General features: G+C 40.8%; 1 protein-coding gene across 1 annotated transcript in view; it reads right to left on the bottom strand.

Annotated features, from left to right (window-relative positions):
- Positions 1-20235, bottom strand: part of tmem131l (transmembrane 131 like) — a 156602-nt gene that overhangs the window by 20686 nt on the left and 115681 nt on the right. The window contains exons 17-21 of the mRNA XM_080192584.1: positions 14271-14403; positions 7330-7439; positions 6416-6488; positions 3341-3489; positions 1903-2045 (exon numbers count right to left, since the gene is read on the bottom strand). Of these exons, the coding sequence (XP_080048710.1) occupies positions 1903-2045; positions 3341-3489; positions 6416-6488; positions 7330-7439; positions 14271-14403 (608 nt within the window). The remainder of the gene's footprint in view (positions 1-1902; positions 2046-3340; positions 3490-6415; positions 6489-7329; positions 7440-14270; positions 14404-20235) is intronic.

Raw genomic sequence — 20235 nt, forward strand, 5'->3', positions numbered from 1 at the left:
TTTATCTGATTTGTACCTGTGAATTTAACCAGTCTATGCTTGCCTGAACTTTGTTACCATCCTTCTCATTATTTAATGCATTTCTGAATTTTAGGTCATCTGCAAACTTTTAAATTATGCCACCTACCCAAGTCCAGATCATGAATATAGAACAGAGGAGAGCAGCTGTCCTAGTAACAATTTTTGGGAACACCAACATACAATTAATTCCCTCTAGTTTGAAAAACAACCAACCATTCATCACTGTTCTACCATATATCCCTTTGCTAATTTTGTATCCATGCTCCCACTATCCTTTTTATTTCGTGAACAAGTCAAATCTGTGGTTTTTTTGTCAAACACTTTTTGAAAGTCAGTATAAATAACATCAATTCTCTTTGTTACTTCAAAGAACACAAACTCACTCAATTTAGTCAAGCATAATTTGCCTTAGATAAGTGCTGAGTTTCATATATTAACCTAGACTTATTCCAAATGCCAATGTGCACAGGTCAGGTGGATAGCTGTCTCTAAAAGTTTCCCCACAACCTTTGTGGGGAATTGGCCTTACTGGCCTGTAGTAATACATGCATCCATCTTCCTTTTTGTTAAAAAAAAAGAGGTGGGCAATCCTTCTGTCGTTCGATCGGCCCATAACATTGGAAGACTTTGACCAAAGCCTTCACAATTTCTACTTGAGTGGATAATCTAAAAGAGTGCTGTATTGTCAGAGATGCTGTCTTTCAGGTGACACATTAAACAAAGGCCTACAGGTGCCAGACAACTTGTCTTGACACACTTCTTGAAGCACTTCCTTCCTCCTGCTGGTTTAAAATTTGTGTTACAAGTAAGCTTACATTAACACTGCAACTAAATTACTGAGAAAATCCCGTAGTCGCCACATTCCGGCACCTGTTTGGGTACACTGAGGGAGAATTTAGCATAGCCAATGTACCCAACTAGCATGTTTTTTGGACTGTGGGAGAAAACCAAAGCACCCAGGCAAAACCCACACAGACACAGGGAGAACATGCAAACTCTGCACAGACAGTGACTCAAACTACAAATCGAACCCAGACACCTGGCACTGTGAGGCCGCAGTGCTAACCACTGTGCCACTGTACCTCCACAACCAGACCTCCAAAGAAGTCATCTAAAATTGGAGCAATGGTGAGGAGTGGGTGGGGGAGTTCATTTACGCATTTCTTCTATCTGCCATTTGTACTCTACAATCAAGTAAAGGCAAAGTCTATCTTCTTTTTCTGAGATGCACAATGCTTTTAATTGGCATCGATGCCCGATTTATGACTATCCAATCAACTGCTAATGAATAGCAGCTTGTTTAATCTCAATCGGAGCATGCGGAGTCATGGAACAAGTCACAAAATAGTAGCAAACTGGCTAGAAAACAGAATACAGCAGGGATTACTCAGTTAGGAATCAATGAAACCAGCTGATTTCAAGCTTTTCTATATAGTTAGCATTTGGCATATACTGACACACACACACCATGTGAATACTGACTGTTCTACAGACCTCCTCTCAGTTTTAACTTCCAATAGATAGTATCAACTATCAGCAGGTAACAAAAAGAGTCATCACAACACAAAGTCCAATGATCCAATTTGAAACTTTAGGATATGGAGAAATCTAAGTTTGAATAATAGACTGCAACTGAAACAAGCCCCAACAAACATTGCTCAACTTATGAGAGAAAAGCGTTCAAAGAATATGTCAGAGTATTTTGACTTAAACTGCACAAGCTTCACTGTTGAATTATACTAATAATGCAGGAAGCTATAACAGGCTAACAGATTTAAAAAGGCGACTTTTACGACATCAGGATGAGTAACCAAACAATAAATATCAACATTTGGCTCTGCTTAATCAAAACTAGTTTTAACTTTTGCTTCAGATACCTACTGCCTCTACATTCCATTAGTGTGGATTCTGGCACCTTAAACCGCAGTGAGCCCGCTGCTCCGGGCAGTTTTCCTCCCACTTTCAGGACTTCATTAGCTCCAAAACCTTCCACTGTCAGCACATCAAGTACAGTAAGATTGTTCCTTTAGAAATAAATAGTATGATCTCATGTAGTAGCAATTTTGAATCGTTAAAATAAAAACCAAACATTTGCATCATACAAAGAAAAATGCTAAAAACCATTGTTTAATTCAGGAAGTGACACCAAGGGCCCAATTTTACCATCAAGTTGCACTCGTTTTCGGACGTGAAAATTTGGTAAAGTCGGGCGTGAGGTGAGTTGTGCGATCCACACCCTCCTCTGCTCTGGTTCCTCCTCTACCAAGGCCTGAAAATGGCTTTCTGGTGGGGGTGGGGGATGGCAAATGGCTCTCTGTGAGGGGGAGGTGGTTGGTGGAAGGGAGGCAGGTCACATGGCTCTCTGACTCAGATCGAGGGGGAGAACGTGGTCTGTAATTGGTCTGGGTAGCAAGGGGATATGGGGTTCAGTTATGTTGTGGGGTGGGGCAATGTCTGAGGGCCAGGGAGAGGCATTATCTGGCCTGGGAACAATGTGGAAGGGGAGCTTTTCTTTGTCCTTTTTTTGCTGCTACGCACAGTTGAAGGCTCCGACCGGAACTGCAGAGTTTCTGGCACGATAAGCCCCACCCACAGGCTTCTGCTGATTGCCCCTAAGGCTGGTCCACAATAGGTCCTGCCTTCTTGCCATGGGCACTTTGTCTCTTGGCAGTGCAAAGGGGCACATGCTGGCACTGCCAGGGCATCCATGCCCGGGGCCACTACCCCGGCCTACCGCCCAACCTCCTGGGGAGCTCCCGACTGCCCCCTTCTTCATTTCAGTGAGTCTCATGCTAGTTCGAACTCCACCAGAATGAAGTATTCCTGGCAGGATAGGAAATTCAAAAAACAGGACTGGTAAGTTACATTGAAAACATATTTAAAGTATATTCAAAACAGATTCAAATTACTTACCTGCCTTCCAGCATGGTCTAACTGGTGATTGTTCACCGGCTCTGGGAGATGCACATGCTTTCCTGGCGCATGTGCAAATCCCAAAACAAAGCCAGCGACGTGCATCTCCCACACCGGCCCGCCAGAAAAGTTGCAGGTTGCGATGGGAGAATCGCAGTCTGTATTTCCACTCAGTTAGTCTAGCAGCTACATCATATTTGGTTCCGCTGATAGAATACAATTCTAACCGGCATTTTATACTCTCTAAATTGAGCAACCCGTTGCAAACTTATCCACACCATAACACATTAGAAAGAGACAGACTTACAATATGGTGCAATGTAGCATTACCATAGATACTTAAAGTATCTGCATTGATTCACTCAAAATTAATTATTTAGTTTTTTTTCTATAGGATAAATTTTACCTGATCAATATGAGCGATGTCACTAGACTGTGGCTTACTGGTGTGAACTCAACACCAATCTTCCTCATTTCTCGAGGCTGTAAAGTCAGCTGAAGAATCCCAGCACTTGGACTGTTGCTGAATTTCATCTGTTTGTAACTCTCAGTGCACTATTTTGTTACAAACATCACAAAATTACTTTTTTCCAGACCATGATGGAAGAGTCTGCTTCACTTAAGAATATTAGTATTCTATTCATCATATCAAACCAGTGATTGGAGTTGTCAGTCATCTATATTATATACCTTTGAATATGCTACAATAATTAAAGAAAACTTGCTGAGGCATTTTAAACGTGTATGGTTCCCACTGGCGATTCTCATGCACGTCAGGTCTTTCATTAACTATCAAACAAGGAGGAAGAAAGAAGGAAACAAAAAAAAGGTATCATGCCTCAGGCGGGGAAAGAAAATTGGAGATCAAATCATTGGTATGAATTTTGCTTTCAGCATTGAAGAAATGGTGCTTGCTATTCACCTCTGATAGCTGCGCACTAGTCAATGGAAATTTCCTCTAACCTAGCATCTTTCCAGGCATGGGACACTCTACAGATCTGTAGCATCTATGAACCAGACAAGTAACAAAAAAGGCTTTTCAACCAAGTTTGCTCACTTAGACACGCAGAGTCCAAAGCAGAAGTACAAAACAGGAAATGTAAATTAGATTTAAATGATCTACAGATAGGAAATGAATATTGGGAAATAGTATTGAGAGATAAAGTGACAAAATGTAAAAGTAAAAGCCACTGTAATAAAAATAGAAAATGCTGGAAATACTCTGGTGAAACAAAGTCTGTGGAAAGAGATGTGGAGATGCCGGCACTGGATTGGGGTAAACACAGTAAGAAGTCTCAAAACACCAGGTTAAAGCCCAACAGGTTTATTTGGTAGCCAATGCCACTAGCTTTCAGAGCACTGCTCCTTCGTCAGGTATGTAGGAGTTCTTTTCACAAACAGGGCACATAAAGACAAACTCAATTTATAGAATAACGATTGGAATGCGTGTCTTTACAGCTAATCAAGTCTTAAAAAGGTACAAACAATGAGTGGAGAGAGCATTAAATGCAGGTTAAAGAGATGTGTATTGTCTCCAGACAGGACAGTTAGTGAGATTTGGCAAGCCCAGGCAAGTTGTGGGGGGGTTACAGATAGCTTGACACGAACCCAAGATCTCGGTTGAGGCCGTTGTGTGCGGAACTTGGCTATCAGTCTCTGTTCAGCCACTCTGCACTGTCGTGTGTTGTGAAGGCCACCCTGGAGAACGCTTACCCGAAGATCAGAGGCTGAATGCCCAAGACCGCTGAAGTGTTCGCCAACAGGAAGAGAACGCTCTTGCCTGGTGATTGTCAAGGAGTGTTCATTCATCCGTTGTCGTAGCGTCTGCATGGTCTCCCCGAAGTACCAAAGCCTCAGGACATCCTTTCCTGCAGCGTATCAGGTAGACAACGTTGGCCAAGTTGCAAGAGTATGTATCATGTACCTGGTGAATGATGTTCTCACATGAGATGATGGTATCCATGTCGATGACCTGGCAGGTCCTACAGGAGGTTGCTGTGGCAAGGTTGTGTGGTGTCGTGGTCACTGTTCTCCCAATATCACTGTTTGCTGCGGACAATGGTCTGTTTGAGGTTGTGTGGTTGTTTGAAGGCAAGAAATGGGGGTGTGGGGATGGCCTTGGTGAGATGTTTGTCTTCAATGAAATGTTGAAGGCTCCGGAGGAGATGTCGTAGCTTCTTCGCTCTGGGGACGTACTGGATGACGAAGGGTACTCTGTCCACCACGTCCTGTGTTTGTCTTCTGAGGTGGTCAGTGCAGGAAAGGATGTCCCGAGGCATGGTACACTGGGGAGACCATGCGGACGCTATGACATTGGACGAACGAACACCGCTCGACAATCATCAAGCAAGACTGTTCTCTTCCTGTTGGGGAACACTTCAGCGGTCACAGGCATTCAGCCTCTGATCTTTGGGTAAGCGTTCTCCAAGGCGTCCTTCCTGATACATGACAGCGCAGAGTCACTGAGCAGACACTGATATCCAAGTTCTGCATACATGAGGACTCAATCAGGATCATGTCACACTATCTGTAATCCCACGACTTGCAAAATCTCACTGTCTTGTCTGGAGACAATAACATCTCTTTAACCTGTGTTTAATGCTCTCTCCACTCACACTGTCTATATCTTTAAGCCTTGATTAGCTGTAAAGACTCGCATTCCAATCATTATTTTGTAAATTGAGTTTGTGTCTTTATATACCCTGTTTGTGGAAAGAGCTCCCACTCACCTGACAAAGGAGCAGCGCTCCAAAAGCTAGTCGTGTTTGCTACCAAATAAATCTGATGAACTTTAATCTGGTGTTTGAGACTTCTTACTGCGGAATGAGAAACAGGGCTAACTTTTCATGTGATCACCCACCATCAGAACTAAGTTAAACATTTTAAACCTATTTAATACTAATTTTCTTCTGAGGGAATTAGATTCTACATTTGTAAAATTATTTTTCAAGGCTAGAAAAGTTGTTCATCAGCAATGAGTATTTACCATGCTGTTAAAACCCAACTCTCTACCAAATGCACTGGCCTAATTTGTACTGGTTTTAGTGCAGTGCCAGTGGGCAAATACCACAAGTTCACGCCATTGCTGTCATGTCAGTGCTGAGTCCATTGGTAAGAAACAAAAGCACAGTCAGTGGTGGAACACTGCATCTCTACCAGCAATTCCACATTTAATTGAAAACATTCGTACTCCAGAAATTGTTGCCAGATTTCCTCCATTGTATTGATGAGTGCCAATTGCTTCACTCTTATATTCAGTGCAAATTTCAGGTTACTTGTTCATATCCACTCCAAGGAACCAATTTTAAGGCAGCTTTATTATAGATCATGGAACATTTCTCCATGACTTATTTTTGTATGGAGGAAGTTTAAATGTTATATTGAACAGATGCTTCATTCATTTAATTACCACACTCCGCATCACAGTGCTGCATTTATCACACCAAGTGTTTATTAGGAAAATATAGGGAATTGAACTTGCCTTACTGTCAGGGAGCTTTACCAATCTAAATTCGTTTGCTGTGATACTAATATCTTGTCTCCTTAGCTTGTACCTTAAAAAAATAACAATTACTTGCCAAACTCAAACAAAATTGTTGGTTAAAATTACTTGCAGTTACAGGCTTACATTAATGAGAGAGGGCATATAAAATGCTGTTTCCCCGATTATCCGTATTGTTGCCACATTATTAATAATAATCAATATCAATTGCTACTTCAGAATACCTGAAAAACCACTGACTCTACTTACAGGCATTGGTTTTGCCACATTGTTTTGAGCCAGTTTAAATAACGAATCAAGGCAGTGTCAAATTTTGTTTAAAGACAAATATTAACTCTCAAGAACTGAGATGGCAAACACAGCATGTAGTTGAATCACAGAACAGGTGGTCTCATCTTTGGTTATCAGTTAAGTGCAGAGAAAGTTAGTAGGTAACAGGGGTCCAACAAATCAGCTTAATTGCATTGTAGAAGGGATGAAACAAATTAAGCACCAGGGTTTCTGCTCCTGGTCATCCAGTGACTCCTGTTGGAAAGTAGTCATGAAGCTATCAACTTAGCTATGAAACTGCCCAGGCTCGTGATACAGGAAGAAAAAATAGCCTTTGGGAGAGAAGCTAGAGGGAAAACAATTTCATGGAATCAAACCTCCAGCCAGAGGTAAGACCACAGAAAGATGAAAATTTTAAAACAAAGAAACACCAACTTTGTTGGTAGTTGCCAAGTAGCATAAGTGGTTTTTATATTTCACATTCAGCCTGTTAAATATATTTATGTGAACGAATATCAGAGGACAACATTGAATGGTGCGGTGGAAGATGACATGATCTAGTTCAATTCAAATCATCTGGTTTTCTAGTTGAAGCACAGTTACAAAGAAAAAGCGCTGTTTACCAACTCTTCAGAAGACCTAAAACAGCTTCTGGATTCGGATAGTGAGCAACTGGCATTAGCTGCACTGTAACTGGTAGATCTGATGGATTCCTCAAAACAAAGTGTTTCATCTGAAACATGAAAAAATGTAACATTACACTAGCAATTTTAAAAAAGTTTAAGTTCCTAAAATTATACAATTGTTTGACAAAAACTGTTGGGTCCATTCGTTTGAAGAGACAAGAGTACAGCATTGGTACGAGTTTTAAAATGGTTTTCTTTATTAAAAAGAACTTTAAAAATTAACACAAGACAAAAAAAACGACAGGCTTCTCGGCCAGTCTGAACAGAACACTAAAATCAAAATATATTTCAACCCTTATCTTGTTATTGGAAGTGTTTTTCCATGCTGTCTCCATCTAGAAAAACAATCCTCAAAAGATGCTGTTATGAGAAGCTGTTGTTTACCTGCACTGTATACCCTTCAGGGATGCAGTCAATTTTTAGGTAACCAATCATGCCTTCTGATTTTACATGTAGTCAAATTAGCTATAACTGTTCTGCTTAGCAGAGTTAGTTAACCCCCTACATTTTAGCATTTAAATGTAATTATGCATAGGGAGAAATACCTTAAAATGAAGTATTTGCATAGACTGAAACAAACAGGGCTAAGCATATACAAGACCCTTCAAAAACTCAGCACTCAACTTCCTATGGGTTTGGCGACACGCAAAAAGCAAACAGGCAACAGGGCACACACAGGCAAAAACATGCACAGACATACTGATTAAAAAAATCAGCTGGCAAGATCAATGGGTATTGAGGTCAGTAATTTTAAGAGTGAAATTTCTTTCTGGCAAAAATGACAACTTTAAAAGTGAAGCATCAGGAAGAACATTAGCAGGGATTTGAGGCAGGGTTGGAAATGGGAAAGGGCCAGGAAAATAAGTGGAGAAAGACACTGTCAGTTCAGTAATGTTCACCCATTTCCTCCTACTTTCTTGAAGGTTGCTTCCATGTGGTGACTGAAATTGACCCAGCACTGTGATGCAAAATAGCAACTTTTTTTTTAAAAAGGGCAATGCAATTTTGATAGCGCAGCATACGTTGCCAGAACCTTTGCTACTTAGAGGAAGATACAAAGGCGAGGTCAGTGTAGCTTGAAAATAAGACGAATCTGACTGTTTAACAGTGCAAATGACGAGTCCCAGAGCACTTATGAGAAAAGATTTTTCATTTCAAGTGCAGTAGCTGGGAACTGCTCCACAAATGGTGTTTGGGGTGCAGAATTAGCTACTAGTTTCTTCAGAGTTTGCTGGCAGCTGTATTTTCTCTGCCGTCCTTCAAGGCTTTAGCCGTGACTACACCTGTACTAAATGCTTACGCTCCAAAACTAGCCACATCAACAGCTAAGCTGTTTCAGTGCTGCTGCAACACTGGCTTCTACTCAGCCATGTGGAGAACTGCCCAGGTATGACTGTCCACAAGAAACAGGCCAAATCCTGCCAAACACTACCCTTTATCAAAAAGTGATGGAAAGTGCTGTTGAAGTACGTTCAAGTGCAGCAATAAGGTGCTCATTGATGCTCACATTTCGTTCTACAACAATCATTTGACTCTAGATCTCATTACAGCTTTGATCCGAAGAGGAGAGGTAAGTGGCTGCCCTCGACATCAAGACAGCATCAACCGAGTGTGGTACCAAGGCAAAATTAATATAACACAAAACTAGGGTGATAACTCTCCGCTGATTGAAGTCATACCCAGCATTATGGAAGATGGATGTGGGTTGTCCAGTCAGCCATCTCAGTCCTAGAACACTGCTGTAGGAATTCCTGAGGGTCACGTCCTAGGCTCAATCTTCTTCAGCTGCTTCATCATTGACGTTGCGCGGTCAAGAGATGCTTGCTGATAATTGTACAATGTTCAATACCATTTGTAACTCATCTGATACTGAAGTAGTCAGTGCCCATATGCAGCAAGACCTGGGCAATGTTTAGACTTGGGCCAATAATTGGCAAGTAACATTCAAGCTACATGTACCAGGTAAAGACCACTCCCAAAAGACACTACCTTGACAGTTAATGACATTGGCATCACTGAATGCACCATTAACATTCTGGGGATTACCACTGACTAGAAACTGAACTGGACCAGCCAAATAAATACAGTAGCTACGAGAGCAGGTCAGATGCTGGGAATTCTGGAGGTAGATAACTCACCTCCTGACTCTGCAAAGCCTGACTACTATCTACAAAGCACGAGTCAGGAGTGTGATGGAATACTCTCCACTTGCCTGGTCCATCAGCACTCAGGAAGCTTGACACTATCCAGGACAATGCAGCCCATTTGATCAGTCCGCATCCACCAATTTAAACTTTCACTTCTTCCACACAGGCCAATGGGAATAGTGTACACCATCTACAAGAATCACCGCAGCAACTCATCAAGGCTCCTTCAACAGTACTTTCCAGTCCCTGAACCTCTACTATCTAGAAGGACAAGAGCAGCAGGTGCATAGGAACACCACCACATGGTATTTCCCTCCAAGCCACACACCATGGGGTGGCACAGTGCCAAAGTGGTTAGCACTGCTGCCTCAATGCCAGGGACCCAGGTTCGATTCCCAGATTGGGCCACTGTGCGGAGTTTGCACTTTCTCCCCATGTCTGCATGGGTTTCCTCCCACAGTCTCAAAGAAATGAAGTTAAGTACATAGGCTATGCTAATTTCTCCTTCAGTGTACCCGAACAGGTGTCAGAGTATGGCAATTAGAAGATTTTCACAGTAACTTCATTGCAGAGTTAACAGAAGTTTACTTGTGACACTAAAACATAAACCTTAAAAAAAAACTTAAAACCATCCTGACTTGAAACTATATCACTGTCACATGACTAAAATCCTAGAACTCACTTCCTAACACTTCAGGAGATGCACCTGCTCCAGATAGATGGCAGTAGTTTAAGGAGGAAGCTCACCGTCAGCTTCTTAAGGGTAATTAGCAATGGCCAATCAAGTCTGGCCTTGCCAGTGACATTCTCATACCATAGCAGAATTTTTCCAAAGGCACAGCATGCGTGTGGGAAACAGAATCAGTGAGCAGCAACATGATCAACTACAGGTTCCAAGTCTTCCATGGTCACTGCTCTCGCTTCTCCAATCACAGGTCCCGTCTGGCTCTCTCAGAGGCAGAACCTATGATTGGAGGACAGGAAGGAGGGAGCCTATAACTGGAAGTAGAGGAGTGTCCCCAAGGACAAAAGTAGTAGACATAAACATAACAGTATTGTAGGTGTTAGATTAGGTAAAGCCTCACTAAAATGATAACTAAATGGAAGGAGGAAAGTAAAGAAGAGTGGTGATTGCGGAATGAGAAAAACCTGTGAGGAGTGAGTATGAATCATGGAGCATCAAGCAGAGACATACAAAGATGTTGAATTTAAGATCACAATGGAAATCTCTGCCTGTTGTCTGAGTGTTCCCTTAAATACTGATCATCCAAATCCAGTAAATGAGAATGCCTCTATTATATAAATCCAGAAAAGCTGGATATCACCCACAGAAGCAGAGTCCAAGATCCACGGGGAAATTAAATCACGTGGAGCTTGGTTGATCAAAATTCATAATGGCAGGAGGCATCAAAAGGTGAAGGCTTAAAGTACTACATCAAAATTAAACACTCATTTGCAGTGCAAATCCTACTGAGATCAATGTTTTTAATAAGGTTCCAAGAACACTGGATTACGATGCAAGGTGTTTATTGAAAATGTAGTCCATGCAATAATACTTCAACATACATTTTAGTTGTACGAACTACATCCTCCCAAGGCACTGATTGCTTAAGAATTCAATTATGCTACAGTTCTACGCTCAGGGCTTTAGGCTTTTAATTATTTCAATATTTATTACAAATGGCTTTTATACATTTGTCATTCCTTGATCAAGACAATTCACAGAATTCTGCATTACATTATGAAAATTTAAATTCAGCTTCATATAAAGAGAATTTAACAATAATGATTGTTTACGTTCTGCAACAAACTGTTCTTCTTCATACTTGATCAACCAACATTAAAACCTTAGTTTGTTATCAACAGCTCAATTTATAAATTGTAACTCGAGCGAATGAAATTTTGAGTTTTTTATTTCACAGTTGACTTTTCATAATTAAAAATTACTCAACAAATTTTTCCTTTAAAGGATTAATATCTACCCTGACAATTAAAGTACAACAGCACATCTAAAGTACAAGTTATTTGTTCATTTTCAAACTAATTCTTTGCTGCAGGCCCAGGCACTGCAACTGTCTCAACTAATACAGGAGTTAGTAAAAATGTAAAATGAGCCCTTAAAAACCAAAAAAAAGTTCATGACAAAAGTTAGGCAGTTTTTTTCCCTCAAAAAAATGTTTACCCTTGCTGCAAAGGTAACTGCATATCTTTCATTACCTTTGGTTAACATAAATTTGTCAGTCTCAGGTTTAAGACAACTGACCTATCAATTATAATTTGAACAAACATGCTAAACAACCCCAAAAATCTATCACTATTTACTGCAAAACTCTTTCCTAATTTCACTCATGAGAAGTGTGGTTCTTTTTCAGTCCATACTCATTAGACTTCTCAACCAGCTAAAATAGTTTTTCTATATCCACCCTTTCTGATACCCTTAATACCTGGAAAACTTCGGCCCTTAATCTTCTAAATCGCATGGAATATAACCCTAGTTTGTGAAATCACTCCTCCTAATTTAAGGCTTAGAATCTAGATATCATTCTAGTGAAGTTACATTGTACTTTCTCCAAGAATATTTTTCCTAAACAGAACTACTCATATTCCACCAATGGTCTAACCAGAGATTAGTACAGCTGTAGTATAGCTTCCATCCCTGCAGTCTAGCCTGCTAGAATTCCACTGGCCTTTTTTGTTTACTTTCAACTTGTCTGTGACACTTTAATTTATGTAAATGTCCTTCAAAGTCTCTTTGGACCTCAACTATTCCTAGTTGTTCATTACTTAGGAAGTATTCTGATATATCCTTTTTAGGTCCAAAAAGGATGAGCTCATATTTGCTTTCACTGAAATCCATTTTTCACAGTTTGTACATGACTTAAGGTACCATATCTCCTCTTAACTCAAAGCAGAATTACAGTGGATGCTGGAATCTGAAACAAAAATAGGAAATGCTGGAGAAACTCAGCAGATCTGACAGCATCTGTAGAGAGAGAATAGAGCTGACACTGAGTCTGGATGACCCTTTATCACAGTTTCATTGCTAGCTCTACTCTTTCTCTACAGGTGCCATCAGACCTGCTGAGATCTTCCAGCATTTTTTGTTTTTGTCTCTCTTTAATTTGCTGTTTCATTCTACATTGCTTACAATGCCACCTATCTTACGTCACCAATAAACTTGGATTTGTGGCCATCTTATCATCTTTGAGGGCCCAATACAAATCCTTGAAAGATATAACTAGTTTCATCCCATTAGCTGGAGCTCCACCTGTACTCTGTCTTCTGCTACTTAAGTCAATTTTCCAATCAGGTTAATAACAACCCTTGCACGAGCTTCAACTTTAGCTCATTGAGTTCTTTGAGGGAATTTATCAAATGCCTTTGGAAAGTCAATATTAATAACATACATAGACAATCCCCTAACTGCTACTTTAATCACCTCTTCAAAAATTCAATCAGATTCATCACACATGATCTCTCTGTTCAGCTCAAAATGTCTTTGTCACTCTATTCTTAATTTGTAGGCTCTTGCAATTTCCTGACAATAGATATTAAGCTAACTGGTTTATAATTCACTGGTTTCTCTCTGTACTGCAATCTAAAGGAATTGGTCCTGAAACAAGAAACCTTTGGAAGATTGGAGTTAAGGGGTCCAGCTCATGAGTATATGTCACTCTGTAGTGCCAAGATTTTCTTCATTATTGTCATTTTCACATATTAATTTTGATTAGTGTGCACCCCCTGATTCAATATCAGTTTCTTTAGGCTGTCCAGTATGCTATCTTCGTTTTCCATGGTAATAACTGATACAAAACAGTCATTCGTCATGCAGTCATTTCCTTGTTTTCACTGATAATGTTACTGTTATTAATTTTTAAGTAGCTTTTGGCTAATTCTATACCAGGTTAATTTTGATATTTCTTGCAAGTTCCTTTGCATTCTCACCCTTTTTTAAATTCTTTCTTGTTTTGTCACATTTTACAAAAATAAAAGTACTGAGCCTGTGTCTAGATAGAATGCTAGAACACCATTTTTTTACATGGTATTTCTTTTATTTTTGTTACTTCTTATCACTTTAGTCATCCATGGCTATTTTCATCTTCAAACACAGCTCCTGCCTTTCCGGGGTATCAACTGGTTCTGCATCATGTTAAACTACGTTTCAGAATACCTCCCATTGATTAGTCTATTTCAGAGACAGACAGTATGGTTTGCAAGGATTCATAATTCATAAGAATTTTCTTCGCCGCAAACCGAAGGGACAAATATTTTTTGAAATATAGAAGTTGAAGACAAATAAAGTTACACATTTAACCAATGAGAGGAAAGGTAATTGATACTATGAACACTGCAGACATGTGACAGTGACTAGGTAGATAGGCAGAGAACAGGATGGAGGAAGCACAGTATGAGTAACTCAGGATGACTTTAATAGTCCTGCTATTTCAGTTGTTTATATTAATTCAGTTCCCACACATGATTTCAATCAATGGTATTCTAAATCAATTGTAATGATGTCAGTAAACACTGTTGAATGGTAAAAAAAAATCATTTTTTAAAAACATACTAATGGTATTAAAAATAAGTTCATCATGACACACTTCTAATTTAATTTTACATGGACCAGACTGGTGAGTCCATCGATAAAATGAGATAATTGTAATCCATACATACATACATACCTGTCTGAAGTTAATTTCACAACTTAACATGCTTTTCAGAGTGACTTACCGTTGTGTTGTGGGAAGCAGTAGCAGTGAAGCTCATTAAGAAGTCAGGAGTTAAACGGGGCCAAATAAAGTCAGATGAATACGATCGCGAGATTGTCTGCCACAGACCAGGATCTTCATCTATCAATCTCTGCCTATTCCGAAAGAAAACAGTCTCAATGTTAGAATCATAGAATGACACAACACAATGTGGCTAAATGATCCTGAAACATTTTGAAAGAGCTATCCAATTAATCCCTTCACGTTAGTTGCTCTCCCCATAACCAGGTAAATCTTGAATTTTTCCCTTCAATTATTTAACAGAGTTCCCTTTTGAAGGTTATCCCTCTCCCTTATCTCTTAATTGCCCGTAAACACTCCCCATTTGTCTTCTATCCATGACAAATTTGTCAATTTCTCCTCTGCCCTGACCTATCCTTGTTCTTCTATTCTGCCCAGCCCCTCCCTCCTTTTCCAAATATATAATTCCTGACATTTCTACCTTTAAGATTCAAATCATTAATTAAGTTTCTTTCCACAGATGCTGCCAGACTTGCTGAATTTATCCAACATTTTCTGTTTTTATTTCAGATTTCCAGCATTCAAGTTTTTTTTACATTTAATCTTCCAATCCACTTAGATACAAGGATTGTGCCAGAAGACTGGAAAATTACAGAAGTTACACATTTGTTTTAAAGAAAACAGCAACCACAGATCAGTTGTTTAAAGTTGGTGGTGGGAAAGCTTTTAGAGATGATAATCTGAGACAAAATCATCAGTTACTTGGACAAGTGCGGATTAATTTGAGAAAAGCAGCATAGATTTGTTAAAGGCAAACCATGTTTAACTAACTTGATTCAGTTTTTTGATGGGGATAAGAGATGGCTGATATGGGTAACTTGATGGTATGGTCTTGATGAACTCCCAAAAGTTATGTGGAAAAAGTACTACATAATAAGACTTGACAGCAAAGTTGAAGTCCAAAGAATAAAAGGGAAAGTAGCAACACAGGTATATTGTTGGCCAAGTGTTGGGAGATAGAGCAGAGGTGAATGGTTGCTTTCTAGACTACAGGAAGATGCAATGAAGTTCCCCAGGGATTGGTTCTAGGACCTCTGCTTTTCATGATCTATATCAATGACCTAGACTTGGATACACAACTTCAAAATTGGCAACTGACACAAAGCAGGGGGCCACGGTGAGGACAGCAGCAGACTTCGAGTGGACATAAACAAGATGGTTGGGTGGATGGAAGGGCAAATAGCAGTTGAAATGTCATGCAAATTAGTGGGCATTTGTATATTTTGGTAGGAAGAATGATGAAAGACAGTATAAAAGATACAATTATAAAGGCAGTACAGGACAAAGCCCTGGGAGATATATGTGCATAAACGGAGTAGGTTGAGAACGTGGTTAAAAAGGACATACAGGATCTTGAACTTTATAAACACAGGCAGAAAGTAGAAAACACAGGAAGTTATGATGAACCCCGATATAACTATAGCTTAGCCTTAACTGGAGGAATGTGCCCAAACTGGTGTTGCTCTCTTTAGAGAAGAGAGTCGAGAAGAGATTTGATAGAGCTGTTCAAATCATGAGTTTTTTTTTGAATAGAGGGGAATACGGTAGGATGAGAGAAGAATTGGCAAATGTGGACTGGGAGAGCGCGTTGGAGGGAGGGTCTGTTGAGGAGCAGTGGAGGATCTTTAAGGAGATCTTTCTTGGTGCTCAACGGAAATTTATTCCGATGGTCAAAAAGGATAGTAGGAGGAGAGGTAATAAGCCGTGGATAACGAAGGAGGTGAAGGAAAGTGTTAAACTAAAAGCGGAGGAATTTAGAGTAGCTAAGAGTAGTAGGCGAGAAGAGGATTGGGAGAGGTTTAAATGTCAACAAAGATTGACAAAGAAGTTGATAAGGAAGGGTAGGAGAAACTATGAAGCTGGGCTAGCGCTTAATATAAAAAAGGATAGCAAGAGTTTTTATAAATATATAAAAAGGAAGAGGCTGGCTAGGGTGAATGTTGGTCCTTTAGAGGATGAGAAAGGGGACCTAGTGGTAGGGGATGGGGATATGGCTAAGGTATTGAATAACTTTTTTGTTTCTGTCTTCACGGAGGAGGACGTGAATAATTTGCCGGGTGTTAGCGATGGAAAGATGGTAGGACTGGAGGGTCTTAATGACATTACTGTTACTAGAGAGGCGGTGCTCGACAGACTGGAGGGGCTGATTGTGGACAAGTCCCCAGGACCGGATGGAATGCATCCGAGGGTTCTGAAAGAAACGGCAGAGGTGATAGTGGATGCCTTGGTGGTTATTTTCCAAACGTCGCTGGATTCCGGGGAAGTGCCGGATGATTGGAAAACGGCTAATGTTACGCCGTTGTTTAAGAAGGGTGCCAGGCAAAAGGCGGGGAATTATAGGCCGGTTAGTTTAACGTCTGTGGTAGGTAAAATGTTAGAATCTGTCATTAAGGAGGAAATTGCGAGGCATCTTGAAGGGAATTGCTTGATAGAGCAGACGCAGCACGGTTTCATTAAAGGGAAGTCGTGTCTGACAAATTTACTGGAGTTCTATGAGGATGTGTCTAGGGCGGTGGATAGAGGAGAGCCGGTGGATGTGGTCTCTCTAGATTTTCAGAAGGCGTTTGACAAAGTGCCTCACAAGAGGTTATTGCAGAAGGTCGAGGGACATGGAGTTGGGGGTAGGGTGTTAGCGTGGATAGAGGATTGGTTGTCAAATAGGAGGCAGAGAGTGGGGGTCAACGGGTGCTATTCAGATTGGCGGATGGTGACTATTACTTACGGAGCGAAAAACTGCAGCAGGCGACAGTGCAGAGGGACCTCGGGGTCCTTGTGCATGAGTCGCAAAAACCCAGCTTGCAGGTGCAGCAGGTGGTCAGGAAGGCGAATGGGATGCTGGCCTTCATAGCGAGGGGGATTGAATATAAAAGTAGGGATGTCTTGCTGCAGTTGTATAGGGCATTGGTGAGGCCGCAACTGGAGTACTGTGTGCATTTTTGGGCGCCGCACCTGCGCAAAGATATTTTGGCCTTGGAGGGAGTGCAGAGGAGGTTTACTAGGCTGATACCGGAGTTGAGGGGGTTGAGCTATGAGGAGAGGCTGAATAAACTGGGCTTGTACTCGTTAGAGTTTAGAAGAATGAGAGGAGATCTCATTGAGACGTATAAGATGATGAATGGGATGGATAGGATAGAGGTGGAAAGACTCTTCCCGCTCAAAAAAGACAATAGGACTAGGGGGCACAGCCTCAAGATAAAAGGGGGGCGGTTTAGAACGGAGTTGAGGAGGAACTTCTTCACTCAAAGGGTGGTGAATCTCTGGAATTCTCTGCCCGTTGAAGTGGTGGAGGCTGCCTCGCTAAATATTTTTAAGACACGGGTTGATGAGTTTTTGATAGGAGAGGGGATTAAGGGTTATGGGGAGAGGGCGGGAAAGTGGAACTGAGCAGCGACAGATCAGCCATGATCTTATTGAATGGCGGGGCAGGCTCGAAGGGCTGGATGGCCTACTCCTGCTCCTATTTCTTATGTTCTTATGTTCTTATGTGGGGTCTGTACAGAGTTGATAGGGAGAAATTGTTCCCATTGGTAGACAGGTCAAGTACCTGAGGGCACCAACTTGTGACTGGCAAAAGAACCAACACCAACTGGAGGGAAAATATTTTTATGCAGCAAGTGGCTCAGATTTGGAATGCAGTGCTTCAGAGTGTGCTGCAGGCAGATACAGTAGTGTCTTTCAAAACAGAATTGGACAAGCACCTTGAGTGGGAAAAAATGGAGGCGAGGGCAAAGTGTGAGGATTAAGATTAACAGAATTACTTTTGCAAAGAGCCTGCAAGGACATAACAAGTGCAGAGGGCTCCTGCACAGTGTTCTACAATATCAAATGATCTGGTTCAACAGGATATTAAATGCTGGTTGTGGTACAGGTCAATGAGCATTTAAAAAAAATGGAAGAACAGGCCAGGTGCTAAAGGTCTACTTCTGACCCAATGCTGTAATACAATTATACACAACATACTGCACATTTCATTTTAACTGCACTGAATATGAAGAGAATGTAGTGCACAGCTATCCTGAAATTTTTCTTTTACGTGAATAAATTAAGAAACAGAACAGACACAACTAATCATCAGAATACAAAGCTAGGCATTCATGGCCAAACAGGCAAAACAAATACTTTACGAGCAAACTTGGCTTTAAGAAACTGAAGCACAAGGGCTAATTTTTGTTCGGATATCAGTCATTTCAAATGGAGTGAAAGGAGCTTCAAAAATCAGTGGAGCACTTGCTGTCCATTCCAATCTCTCCTTCTGATATTTTGTAATCAGGATTTACACTTCTACATCGCAGGAATGAGCAAGTCAACAAAAAGAATTGTTAGGTCTGAGAATTCAGTTTGAAAAATATCAGGAGCCAGAATGTTAGATGAAAATTAAATATATCTACAATGATTAATGTCTTTATTAATCAATGTATCATAAACTGCCCCTATCAGAGGCACAGTAAAATATTCAGGCACAGAAGGTGCAAGATATTGGGATAGCCTAGATTCCATGATTAACAGATGCCTGGATTGACTTATGAACTTTACCAATATATATGTTGACTCTGGATATATTCTGGCTGATTTGAAATCTATTCACTTGGCAGAAATGGAACAGTAACGAAGCCAAGATCAGAGCAGAGGCTTTCTACCCTGTAGGATCCCACCCACCACTTTAACTTGATAGGTAATCACACTACAGACAAATTTGGATTTTGATGGTTGCCATAATAGCTTCAATATCAACCATTAAGTGTATGTCAAGTGTTTTTCTTGATCTTATTTCCTTTCTTTTTTTATCCTCTCTGAAGTTTCAATACTATCAGTTGAAGGTTCATGACCACTGAACTGAGGAATCTCAGACCAGAGGGAACATGGCTACAGATTACAGCATTGCAAAGGCCCCAGATTACTTGGTAGATTACAGAATTATAAGGGCAAACACAAACTGAAAGTGGACTTTTTCAAACTTTCAGACATGGTGGAGCAGATCCTTGACAGGCTTTCCAATATTCCATACAACTGCATGCAGGCAGAAAGCTCTTTTAAATGCTGGAAACCTGTAGCTGCAACTCTGCCCTGCTAAGTAAAGTTTAGAGCAGAGCCTGTTTTCTGTTAAGCAGTATCCTGGGCTGTCCTTTCTCTTTCATGGTACATGAGCGTCACTGGCGAGGCCAACAACTGTTCCCATCTCTAATTACCCCTTGAAAAGGTGGTAGACAGCCGTCTTCTTGCTGTCCATGTGGGTGTAGGAACACCCATAATCGTATGTGGTGGAGTTCTACACATCTGCTGCATTTTTTGTCCGAGTGGTAGACTTCTTGGGTTTGGACGGTACTGTTGAAAGAGCCATGGTGAGTTGCTGCAGTGCATCCTGTAGATGATGCATGCAGTGGCCATCATGGATGGATGTTGGAGTGAATATTTAAAGGTGATGAATAGGGCGCTGATCAAACAGGCTGCTTTGCTCTTGACGGTATCAAGCTTCGAGTGTTATTGGAGCTGCACACATTCAGAGGAGAATATTCCATCGCACTCCTGACTTGTGCCTTATAGATGGTGGACAAGCTTTGGGGAATCAAGAGGTGAATTACTCATTACAGAATTCCTAAGCTCTTACCTCCACTTGTGGCCACAGTATTTGTATGGCTGACCTAGTTCATACTGGTCAATGATGGCCCCAAAATGTTAAAGATAGGGGACTCAAATCAAGAGTTGAGGAACAGATTCTCTCTCTTGTTCAAGGTTGTCATTGCCTGACACTTACATAACATGAACGTTACTTCCTAATCATCAACCCAACGCTGAATACAGTCCAGGTTTTACTGCAGACGGCCACTGACTGCTTCAGTATCTGAGGAGTTGCAAATGGTACGTAAAAATCACACATCCCATCCTCAGCTCTTACAATGAAAGAAAAG

The sequence above is a fragment of the Carcharhinus amblyrhynchos genome, chromosome 1, assembly GCF_965287045.1.
Source record: "Carcharhinus amblyrhynchos chromosome 1, sCarAmb.v2.hapA, whole genome shotgun sequence".
NCBI classification, from domain to species: domain Eukaryota; kingdom Metazoa; phylum Chordata; class Chondrichthyes; order Carcharhiniformes; family Carcharhinidae; genus Carcharhinus; species Carcharhinus amblyrhynchos.